Source organism: Phyllostomus discolor, chromosome 2, assembly GCF_004126475.2.
Source record: "Phyllostomus discolor isolate MPI-MPIP mPhyDis1 chromosome 2, mPhyDis1.pri.v3, whole genome shotgun sequence".
NCBI lineage: Eukaryota > Metazoa > Chordata > Mammalia > Chiroptera > Phyllostomidae > Phyllostomus > Phyllostomus discolor.
The window spans coordinates 61,417,956-61,430,092 of NC_040904.2; the positions used below are offsets into that span (position 1 = coordinate 61,417,956).

Genomic DNA, 12,137 nt, shown 5'->3' on the forward strand with positions numbered 1-12,137 from the left:
CTTAAGTCAGCCTTGGGAGATGGGGGAAGTGTTCTTCTCTTACCATGCAGTGTACTTACACATCATCTGGGCTACTTTTGCATGTACCTCATTTCAACTCTTTTAAGATCATACTCATTATTTAACACCATTGTTTCAAGAGCACAGCAGTATGGGTTTCTTGGGAAGAGTTGTTTTTTTGCTCACACCATCTGGATTTGGGGAGTGGCCCACCTGAGCCATTTCCTAAGAAAACCTTCCCTTTCCCAACATTACTGTGAATCAGTGAAGAAGCACTCACTGTATAAATTGATAATCCACCTGACTAATGTACACATTGTCATATCTTTCAAAATAATACATATATATGTAAAATCTTTATAAAGAAGACAAATCTATCAATAGCAAGATTCCACTACACCAGAATAGTACACCAAAATAATACATTTGCTAGGGGTCACAACGTGTTCCTGGAAATATAACCTAAGCCTGGTGTGAAATGTAATTTTGTCTGTACAGTATTTATCTGTGTAAGATCAAAGAAATGATGTGCACTTGGCCCTTGAATAACATGAAGTTTAGGGGCACCCACCCTCATGCAATCAAACAAACATCTGTATAACATTGCCTTGCTGAAACTTCAGTGGTCCCTTGGTATCCACAGGAGACTGGTTCCAGGACCCGCCTCAGAAACCAAAGTCCACAGATGCTCAAGTCCCTTATATAAAATGGCATAGAAGAGTACATTATAGTCATCCTTTCACAATCCATGAATTTTCCACCTCCAATCAAAAATACAGTTTCACAGGTGTGAAACTCAGGTTTACAAAGAGCCGACTGAATATTTATTGAAAAAAGCCACATAAAAGTGGGCCTGCGTAGTTCAAAGCCTTATTGGTCCAAGGGCCAACTGTATTTAAAAAATAAGCTTTATTTTTGTTAGTGTGTAACTTGATGGTCTTCTAAAACATTTTTTAAGATTTGTCACTGAGTAATTAGAATAGATTCTTCGTCTCCCTTCTAGAAAGGTAATGTCAAATTTCTGTCTGCATGGTGGAAGGGGAGGAAAGTTTTAGTATTTGCTGATTGGTTAAACTAAGAAGTTATTTTAGACTGTCAGTGAAAAGCTCTGTTTAAATCTGAAAAAAATATTTTAACAGGGGAAACAAATTTTGGGGTTTTAAAAAACTGATTGTCTGATTTAGATCTTAAGTAACTGGAGAGAAGAACGGTACCAAGATGACATAAAAGCACGGCAGATGATGCACGAAGCATTGCAACTCCGCCTGAATTTGGTAAGACACTTCTAGTATTTTCCCTGAGTTAAACTTATCTAAAGTAGCTTCCCACTTCTCCTATGGTCACAAGTCTTTGTTACGAGGTGAGGCCTTTTGCCGTTTGTTCTCTGAAACTACTTCCTGTCTCTCTAACCTTCTGTTTTCCCGGCTGCCGTCCTTCCTTGTCTGATCTGACCTCGGCTGGGACTCAGTCGGTATTTTCAGCATTGATTGCTTTCTGCAACCCCTGCCCCAGAGAGTCTCTCCTTTTTGGCATCTGCTCAGAGGAGGTCTTAGAGGACTTTACTTTACTTATTTAAAAACCATCTTAAAATGATATTTAAGTCAAAATTTTATCAAACATTACATCAAATTGATCATAAAAACAAACCCTACCTGGAAAGTTTACAGAAATTTAAAATTTCCTCACTAATTGAACATTCCTTTGAATCCCCCCCCTGCCATCCCTGGCACTGGACAAGCCAGATGAAGGCTACTCCGGAGGATGGCTTGCCTGATATTTGGCAGTTGATTTTAACTTCATTCCCACATGTGAATGAGTTGACTGTGGGCCAAGCCTCCTGCTCATCAGTACTTTCGTGTTACTGGATATTTCCAAGTGTTGTTATGACAGCAGGCTTAGATTCCATTGTAATTGACAGCATGAAGTTATAGATAATCGCATTAAATGATTTCAACCTATTCATACTAAAATTTCATCATGAAAATGGGTGTCCTGAAAATTTAGGAATGAAAGAAAGCTAATTATACTGGTTTATAGTAGGAGTTATATGTGATTTTCTACAGGAAAGAAACTCATTACCCCAATCCTCTGCATTTTCAGGGGTCAACTGTAATTCTTACTGATGATATGCCCACACTTGGGTGCGCCTTTCTTTTTTCTTTTTCTTTTTTTTTTTTTTTAGTTTTTTAAAATTAATCAGAGTTTGGCTACGTAAAGTGGCGGGTTGATATTTTTCTCTCTAACACAGTGCAGACTTTTTCATTGTACTTTGTATGTACTAGGTGGGAGGAATGTTTGACACGGTGCAGAGGAGCACCCAGTGGACAGCAGACTGGGCGCTCCTCCTCCTGCAGATCATCACTTCTGGAACTGTGGACATACACACGAACAAGTACGTACTGATCATTTCACCTTTAATTTGATATGCTGACAAATGATATGCTGCATCTTTTAGGTATCATGAAAAACTCTGTGCCTTAACCCTGTCTGATGTGGCTCAGCGGGTTGAGCGCTGGCCTGCAAACCCAAAGGTGCTTGGTTTGATCCCCAGTCAGAACATAGGCTGGGGCCAGGTCCCCGGTTGGGGGCGTGCGAGAGGCAAGCAATCTCACATGTATGTGTCTCTCCTTCTCTCTTTCCCTCCCCTCCCTGCTCTCTAAAGATAAATACATAAAATCTTTTAAAAATAAAAATTCTATGCCTTAAATAAAAATTCTCAGTTAAAAATATCTTGTGGGGTTTTTGTTGTTGTTGTTGTTGTTTTTGCTTTAAGGTGAAAATAATTATTTTCTGTCCCCTCTTAGCGAATTATTTACAACAGTTCTTGATATGCTGGGTGTTTTAATCAATGGAACATTGGCCTCTGACCTGTCAAATGCATCCCCAGGGGGGTCTGAAGAGAACAAACGCGCGTACATGAATCTGGTAAAGAAGCTGAAAGTAAGTTTGTGACCTGCTTATATTATGAGCTCAAATTGTTTGTGGGTTTGTTATTTAGTACATTTTATTTAATGTATTACTCATTAAATTAAATATTATTTGTTGCATTCAAGTTAACTGGTACCCAAAAGTAATGAGCATATAGCTAGCTAGATGATTTTTCTTTTAAAACTTTTATATTCATAAAACATGTTTAATTTTTTAAGGAAGTTTAGCAATGCATTACCAAATGTATAACCAAAATGCCTACAGTAGATTTAGCATAAACTTGTGCTTGGACTGGCACATGCAGTTGAAAAATAGTCACTTGTATTGATATTTCTAAACCTGATTCATTTTACTAACCACTAACACAGTCTTTGAAATATTCAAACTGAAAAAAAAAACAGCATAGGAAGAAAATTAATATATCTGATGACCTTACAATAAAATAACTAACGGTTACCTTGTGGTCTGACTCTGCATTCGAGAATGTGTTCGGTGCTGCGGCTCCTGACTTCTGATTGCAATTACTACCCAGGATTTTTGTCATTTCAGCACTATGACGTTGTTGTGTAACAAGAGTGCCTTTTTATGTCTTCTGTTTTCTACCAAAAATGAAGAAATGAAACACACTCACCACTCTAAATGAGAGCTGCACCAAAGACCATGTTCCAAGTTAGACAACTTTGCAGCTATCTAAAAGGAAATGTTTCATAAGGGAACTTCCTTCTTGGTAACTTTTGCCTTCATTGTTATTTCTGTTCCACTTCTCTTTTCTCTCTCTCTTTTTTTTTTTAGAAGGAGCTAGGAGACAAGCGGTCTGAAAGTATTGACAAAGTTCGACAGTTGCTACCTTTGCCAAAACAGACATGTGATGTCATCACTTGTGAACCTATGGGTTCCTTGATTGACACAAAGGGAAACAAAATTGCTGGATTCGACTCCATAGATAAAAAACAGGCAAGAGTAAATGTTTGTTTCTCATATATATAAATATATAAACTTATAAAAACAATATATCTTCTCATCTTTCTGTAAAGCCTATAAAACATCTTCATATAAGTTTCCTGATTTTAAAAGCATATTCTTATCATTAAAGCACAATGGTTATTGGTATTATTGTAAAATAAGTCAAATCTTTCAAGATCTTCATTTAAAACTGTACTTGAATTTAAGTGAATTTATATAAAATATTAAGCAGCATTTTCTATAATACGAGAATAGTCCATGACTCTTTCAATGAACATGAGCAACAACAGGTTTCCAGAATTACAGATATGAAAGACAGTGCTCCTCCTACCCTCTAGAGGTAGATGGACAATTACAATTCAGTGAGATTTGTGTGCCAAGTTGCAGAGTGTTAGGGGACCCTGAGAAGGAGCCATCACAGTCAGATGAGAGGTTGGGAATTGGAGCAGTATCCCCAGGAAAACTGACACCTGGGTCATTTTTGAAGGCTTTAGAGTTAGCTGGGAGATAGGGGGAAATGTGGTACAAGTAGAGTTAGCTGGGAGATAGGGGGAAATGTGGTACAGGTAGAGTTAGCTGGGAGACAGGAGAAAATGTGGTACAGGTAGAGTTAGCTGGGAGACAGGAGAAAATGTGGTACAGGAGTTTATTCAGAGATGTGGAAAACTATGGCTCAAAGGCAAATGCACTGCTGCCATAGTTCAAAGTACCTTTAGTACTTAGGTGTACCAATGCATTTGTGGACAGAAAAATCATGAGCAAGTTGTGTTTGCAGTGCCAGTGGGCTCTCAAGTGGTGAAACATTTAGAAGACATTTGGGGATGTGGTCTTGGCACCCAGAAAAGAAGTCTAATCTCTGGACATTTTAGGAAGCATGCAGATGGGACTGAGCCTTGGTTTTGGGTGAAGCCACTCACAGAAGAACATGTGTGCATAAGAACAGGAACACTCATATTTTCTGGAATGCCTGAGTAGTTATTTTCAGGGTCATATTGAAGAAGAGTATTTTCAAATTGCTATGCCAGGGTAGGTACTGTGGGGCATCACCAATTCATGGTAAAAATAAACTGTTTATTTGTATAAACAGAATAACATTTTCTCCTCTGAATTCAGTCGAAAGAAGCTTGAGTTGAAGGACTATTTCTGCCTGTTGGTACAAGTTAATTCTGTAATAATGACTTAACTCTTCAGAGACTGGCCTATTAAGTACATGAAAGGTGCCCATATTGGGTCAAGTCCATACGTGTTTCCATTGAAGTTTATTTGAGCCCAGGTAGAGGCTGAATGTAACTTGACTGTTAAGTTTTGTTTTATCCTAAAAGCACTAAATGTCTTATCCTAAAGGGTTTATTACTGATTATAATTTAGTACAGTAAGATCAACTTTGCAGCATTTCTTAGATATTATTTTTTGCTAAAAAAATACTAAATGAAAAAAAGCCATTTTACAGTAGAATACGTTGGACTATCTAGTGTTACAGCTTGAACAGAGCCTCCGTGGTATGAAGAATCATAGAACTGAATTTTAAGGTGTGGATTCTAATCACTGACCTGTAGCAACGTAACTGTGTACCCCTGGACTCACCAGTTAGTGTGTCTGCTGTGCGCTAAAGTTCTTAAGGCCCACACCAGTCAACATGCTCTCTGAGTCCATGTCCTCAGATAGTTTGGCCTCTGGTCAGGAAAAGATATGAACGCATGGTCATAGACTGTTATTTTACCACAGGGTCTCCAGGTCTCCACAAAGCAGAAGGTGTCCCCATGGGATTTGTTTGAGGGTCAGAAGAACCCAGCGCCTCTGTCCTGGGCCTGGTTCGGGACTGTCCGAATGGACCGGAAGGTGATCAAGTATGAGGAGCAGCATCACCTCCTTCTGTATCACACACACCCCATGCCTAAACCCCGGAGTTACTACCTCGAGCCGCTGCCCCTGCCTCCTGAGGAGGAAGAGGAAGAGCCCACATCGCCCATCTCTCAGGAACCAGAGAGGAAATCAGCTGAGCTGTCAGATCAGGGAAAAACCGCAACAGATGAGGAGAAGAAAACAAAGGGAAGGAAGCGCAAGACAAAATCAAGCTCAAGAGTTGATGTAAGTACGGGAAGTAGAGGGACCTTTGGCTCGTGAGCATCTGGTAGAAGATTTACTAGTGTCCAAATCATATTCCTAGCAACATTGCTAAAAGTAGTAGAAGCCTTTTTGTAAGAATTATCCTAATGAGGTGTCATAATTACCAGAATCAGGATTATAGCTCTTGATTTTTCTTCCTCCATGTTTCATAACTATTTAATTTTGGGCTTCCATTGTGAGTAATATTTAATATTTCTCAAATTTAGAACTTGACTTTTTCAGACTTTTAAAATTTCATCCTCTTTATATTTTTTATTATAAGCCATGTCTAAAATAGTTACTGTATTTTGGACAATTGGTATCTGTAGTATATTAAAATAAAAAAAAACTTTTTGCCTTTCTCTTAATAAGTCTTCGTCTAATATATTGAATAGGATGTTTCTGAGATTTCACAGTTTACCATTCCACCTTACTCTCCTGTATAGTCTACTTATTTCCCATATTTTGCTACTTTATAAAAGGTAAATATAATCTAATACTGTTTCACTTCTTGTTTACCTACTAGCCTTCCCTACCTACAGCAACATATTCTTGGAAAAAAACCCAGAAATCTATAAGATGACAATTTAGAAATAATTTTACAGAACTTACAGAATCAATGTATAAAGTATATTTCCTTTTAACCTCGCCTGAAAATACTTGAGAGCTGATTCAAGACATTTTCCTATGAAATTCAAGGGTGTTTTTGCTGTGCAGTAGAAAAAATATTAGCAATTTAGTGTTTAGAAATTATGATTACTTAGTGTTGTTGTTCATCTATGTCCAAGCCCACACATACTTTTCTCTCTGATAGCTTGGTGATTAATATTATTCTGGAAAAGATCACCATCACTTTCAGATGTCACCTGAATGTCAGTGCCATCTTTTCATATAGTCTTCCTACCAGTATTCCTTTGTCTTGAAAGGGATGCTTAATAAGGTCCAGACTGCCACACCCCGAAATCTGGGCCTCCTGGCCTGTCCAGCCACATGGATGGACTTCTGTTCTTTTCAGATGCAAAAGACCTAAAACTCACCTCATTCCCCAAGTGAGTCTTGGTCACGTCTCCGCCTCCCATACTACTCCTGAGGCTGCCTCTTCCCAATGGGATATAGTACAGGCTTTAGTTTCCTGACATTTATTTTTCCTTCATCCTTTAGAGCTAGACTAGAGAAGGAGGGATGGCAGGGGAATTGAGACATGCAGTTGTGATCCTTAGAGACTTTCGGCTCCTGTAAGGAAGAGGAAGCCCTGAGATGGAGGCATAGGGTAGGAGGGAGACGGTTGTGTTTGCAGGACAGGGGTGAAGTCTGCTCCTACAGAGTGCTGTCTTGAACATTGGAATAAGATACTGTCTAGGCCGGCTGGTTCTGAAGTACTGTGGGCCTTCGGCGTGAATCCAATCCAGACCCCATATCAGCAAGGCCTTCTAAGAGAAAACAATTGGGAGACTTTGCAACTAAAGATGTTCTTTCAGCTGTGGTCGGTGGTCCATACTGATATTTTAAATGTGCTTTTAGTGTATTAAAAACAAAGTTTAGAAAAGACTTTTTTCCCATCTTCCTCCACTGTAATCAAGTACATTTTAATCAAGGAAAAGCTTTAATTTAAATGAGTGTTTTGCAGAGAATATATGGAGACTCCTGCCTTCTCTGCCCCCCTTTATAAAAATAGCCTTACCTACTGCAATAGGAGTTACCTCTAACAATGCGATACGAAGACTTTGCATTCATTATCTGTGTGCTGTGTGGAGTTAAGTAACTTTTTGTTTTAACTTTATGTTGAAGGAGTACCCACAGAGCAACATATACCGAGTGCCTCCTAATTACTCGCCCATTTCCTCCCAGATGATACACCATCCACAGTCTACCTTGTGGGGCTACAACCTCATGGGGCAGCCCCAGCAGCCTGGCTTCTTCCTCCAGAACCAGTCTCTCACTCCAGGTATGTGACGAGAGCGCAGTCAGGTCACTGGGGATGAGAAAGAGCTTGGCCTCCTCACGTGCAGTTTTCCTTGCTCTTGAAGTTTCAGTGGCCCAGTGCTCAGCTGACATTTCTGCAATTCTTTCCATTCAACATTTTTTCCTCCTAAAATGAAGTTTTAGTTATGAGTTTGTGTGCTGATTGTGGAATTTTTATCCAGTGCTATGAGGACATTAGCCACTAATGAAAGTCTTAAGCTGTAAGATATAAAGTTGTTCAAAGTTTTATGTTGTGAAATTTGTGTACATTTTTATCAGATATAGTTCTTACCAGCATTTTAAAGATTCGACAGTATTACACAACGTTTTTAAATTATTTTCTTATGTTTTGAATTTTAAATTACTTGTGCTATGAAGGATTTCAGAAATTTGGTTCAGCAAATGATTGAGATGTTATCAGCAAGGAAAACTACCATATCCTTACTTTAGTATTGCTTTGATTCAAGCTCAAGTAGTTTTACATCTGGAATGAAGATTTTTCTAAACAAAAAGAGCTTGTAATTAGGAAAGGATTTAATATTCTTTCTAAAATAAAGTTTGCCTACTTTAGAAAAGTAGATTATTTTGAGATCTGTCTGTATTTTGTTAGGATGTGCCATTCTAATATATATTTTTATTTATTATGTTCTGTGGTATAGTAATTTTTTTATTGTAAGTTGAGTGTGACATTTTGAAGCCTAGGGAAGAAAATATTCTTGTTTTAGAAAAAAGTGGAAAATCCATGTTTTGTCCTACAAATTGGTAGTTTTGAGAGCTGGACTGGGTATTTGCAGTTCTATTTTATAATCTGGTTCTTCTATTTTCCTGCTGTATAATCTCAGCCAACTCTTCATTTCTGTGTGCCTGATCATTTTACAGCTTAATCATCTATAAAATGGATATGCTGTCATATACCTTCCTAGGGTGGGCAATTCAGTTATTCATATCAACAATAATATTGGGTATTAGGGTATGCAGTAAACAAGATGGGTAAAATGCTTCTTCTTTTTTGAAGTGTATATTATACACACATACACGTGTGTGTGTGTGTAATTTAAAGTAAATTTTTAAAATGTAGCACACAGAAGATAGCCTGACACAGCAGACATGTCAGGTAAATGATCCAAATGCATGTTCGCTTTAGGGCTGTGCCCCTGCTGCTGGTGATCCCGTGCCCAGAGCGCTCTCCCTCGGACGTCTCCACAGCTCCCTGCCTGCCTCCCTTGGGTTTGCTCAGACACCCCTTCCTCAGTGAGGCTTCTACTGACCACCCTGCACTCCCTTCCCCTCGCTGCCTTTCTCTTTCTCCACAGTAGCAGCACTTGCTTATATGCTATATATTTACTTATCAGCCTGCCCTGGAGTGTTATCCTCTTTGAGTATAGGTGTTTTTACATTCTGTTTGCTATAGTGTCCCCAGAACTTACAGCAGTGTGTAAGTAGGCTCTTAAAAGTAGGTTGTTGAGTGAATAAACGCAGACTACAGAGAACAAACTAGACTTGATAAATGTGGAAAATAATACATGATAGTCCCTTCTTTGGGCTTTCTCTTTAATGCCAAGATCCTGTGAACTTTCTGTCATTTTCAACTTTGTAGATAATAGAATCAAGTACAAGGACTATCTGTGAACTGAAGGCTAAGTACTTTATGAAGGCACTTACCCTTTCACCCTAGAGTGCTATAGGAAGTATTTGTAAGTTGGGGGGCTTGGGTATCGGGTTAGTCCTGGGTATGATAACAAGTAAGAAAAAAAATTGAAAAAAACAACTACTTATGAGGGTTGTATGTGTCAAATAACAGATTTTCATAAAAATATGAATCTTATGAAATTGAGGAAGAGTATATACAACATGCTTCCATTTATATATACCCTATTTTGCCATGTATAATATGTACTTTTATGTCCACATTCTTGAGGGAAAAATAAGGATGTGCATTATACATGGGTATAATGATTACATACCAGGGGTATAATAATGGGCATAATAATCCTATGTATAATGTGCACAGAAATGTGGGTGCGCATTATACACAGCAAAATACGGAAGTTAAAATGCAAAACAGTGTCCCTGTATATACACACACACACTCCTTTACCAGTCTCTCTTTCTTGTTTACACACACCCGTACAGTAAATTTATAAGGGAATGTGTGGGAATAATAAACAGCAACTTCAGAACAGCATATGGTAGGAGAAGGGGAGGAAAATAATTAGGTAGGCATATACAGAGGCTTTGACCATATTTTTTATATTTTATTTTTTTAATTGATTTGGAGTTAAAAAATTACAGAGAAGTTAGAAAAAAAATAAAAGAACGTAGACCATAGTCTAATCTTTAAAAAGAATGGTCCTTAATTTTAAAATGAGTCAATTAAGTTTTTATGTATTAGTTCTCATTTTTGCTTCAGCCTTGCCATATGTTGCTCATATAGACTTCCCATTTTTTCCCAAATGATCTTCAAATACTTCTCAATTACTTTGTAAATCATATTGCTGATTGTGGTGCTGAGTATTTAAAAGAATGTGGGTTTTTCAGGTAAACAGCTTTAAAATGTTTGTTTCTATCATATAACTTCCTTTAAAAAGATAAAACATCTTTTGTAAGGTATTTATATATGTTTTCTTATTTGCATGCATTAAAGAATGTAGACTATGTAGCAAATGGAGGATTGGCACCTACTTTGAAGTCGGCAAATGTTGAATGTTTTTTCCTCTTTGAACTCTTAAAGACATTTGACACATTGCATATGCAAACTGTTAAGGATTTTCCTTGGTTTCTTAGCATCACTATAATCAACATTTCTTATTTATTTTATTTCTAGCCTTCAAAAAAGATGTGTTTTACATTTACAATCAAGGTATTTTTAAGTTTCCAAGCATTTCAGGTTTTTAAAGTATTTTCATGCCTCTGTACTATAAGATAGGCACTTCCATTTTTCATGGTGAAAAAGATTAAATTCCTGCCTTGGTTGGTGTGGCTCTGTGAATTGAGTGCTGGCCTGTGAACCAAAGGATTGCCAGTTCAATTCCCAGTCAAGGCACATGCCTGGGTTGCAAGCCAGGTCCCCAGTAGGGGGTGTACAAGAGGCAACCACACATTGACATTTCTCTCCCTCTCTTTCTCCCTCCCTTCCCCTCTAAAAATAAATACATAAAATCGTTTTTAAAAAGAAGCTTAAATTCCATGAGCTTCAAATTTGTTTAAAATTAAGGAAGGGTTTCTCTGCCTGGCTTAGGACACTTGGCAAAATACACCACAAAGGCAATACATTTTCTGCAAGTATGATCTGTGTCCCTTAGGGCTGACCTTCCATCATTTGAAACCCACATGATTCTGAAAGTATGCCGATATCTTTGCTTCAGGCATTTCACTTTACCAGTTCAAGCGGGCCCTCCGTGAAGCATGAGGCCATTCCTATAGTATAATTCACTCCCACATCACCCTCCCATGCTTTAGAAATTATGCAGTTCTTGTATAGGGGTGGGGCAGTGCCTTATTTTCTATCTTGCTTCATAAGTGAGGCCTTAGAAGGTGAGGTTTCTGTGTTTTGATAAAATAAGGAAGACCTGCTGCATTAATGTATTGAAAGCCCTTCCTTCTGGTTGGTTTTACAGGTGGCTCCAGACTGGACCCTGCAGGCTCCTTTGTCCCCAGCAACACCAAGCAAGCTCTCTCAAACATGCTGCAGCGGCGCTCGGGTGCCATGATGCAGCCACCCTCCCTGCACGCGCTCCCATCGCAGCAGCAGCTGATGCAGATGAAGGCTTTGCAGCAGCAGCAGCAGCAGCGGCTCCTCAGGCAGGCCCAGGCCCGGCCATTCCCACAGGTTCGTCCAGATCCACAGTGGCGTCCCCCACACTCCATGGTGTCCTCTAGCCAGGAATGCATGTGAGGGTGAGGCATCTTCTTCCTGCATTTGTATGCCTGGCTACCTGGGGGACTGCAGGAAAAGCTGTCTTATACAGGTTGATAAACACTTTTTCTCCTCCATTCTACTGTTGTCATTGATCAAATAAGAACCCAAAATATCTTAGGTTCATTTAAAGTATGCCTTAAAATAGAAAGGAAAGCTAATGACTTTCTGATCAGTTAGATTTACAGGGGTGTCAAACTCATTTTTACTGGGGGCCACATCAGCCTCACAGCTGCCTTCAAAGGGCTGAATGTAATTTTAG

General features: G+C 38.7%; 1 protein-coding gene across 1 annotated transcript in view; it reads left to right on the forward strand.

The window, feature by feature from the left end:
• Positions 1–12,137, forward strand: part of MED12L (mediator complex subunit 12L) — a 317,972-nt gene that overhangs the window by 268,174 nt on the left and 37,661 nt on the right. Inside the window, 7 exon segments of the mRNA XM_036017911.1 lie at positions 1,185–1,274; positions 2,283–2,392; positions 2,805–2,940; positions 3,721–3,882; positions 5,617–5,979; positions 7,786–7,942; positions 11,577–11,788. Of these exon segments, the coding sequence (XP_035873804.1) occupies positions 1,185–1,274; positions 2,283–2,392; positions 2,805–2,940; positions 3,721–3,882; positions 5,617–5,979; positions 7,786–7,942; positions 11,577–11,788 (1,230 nt within the window).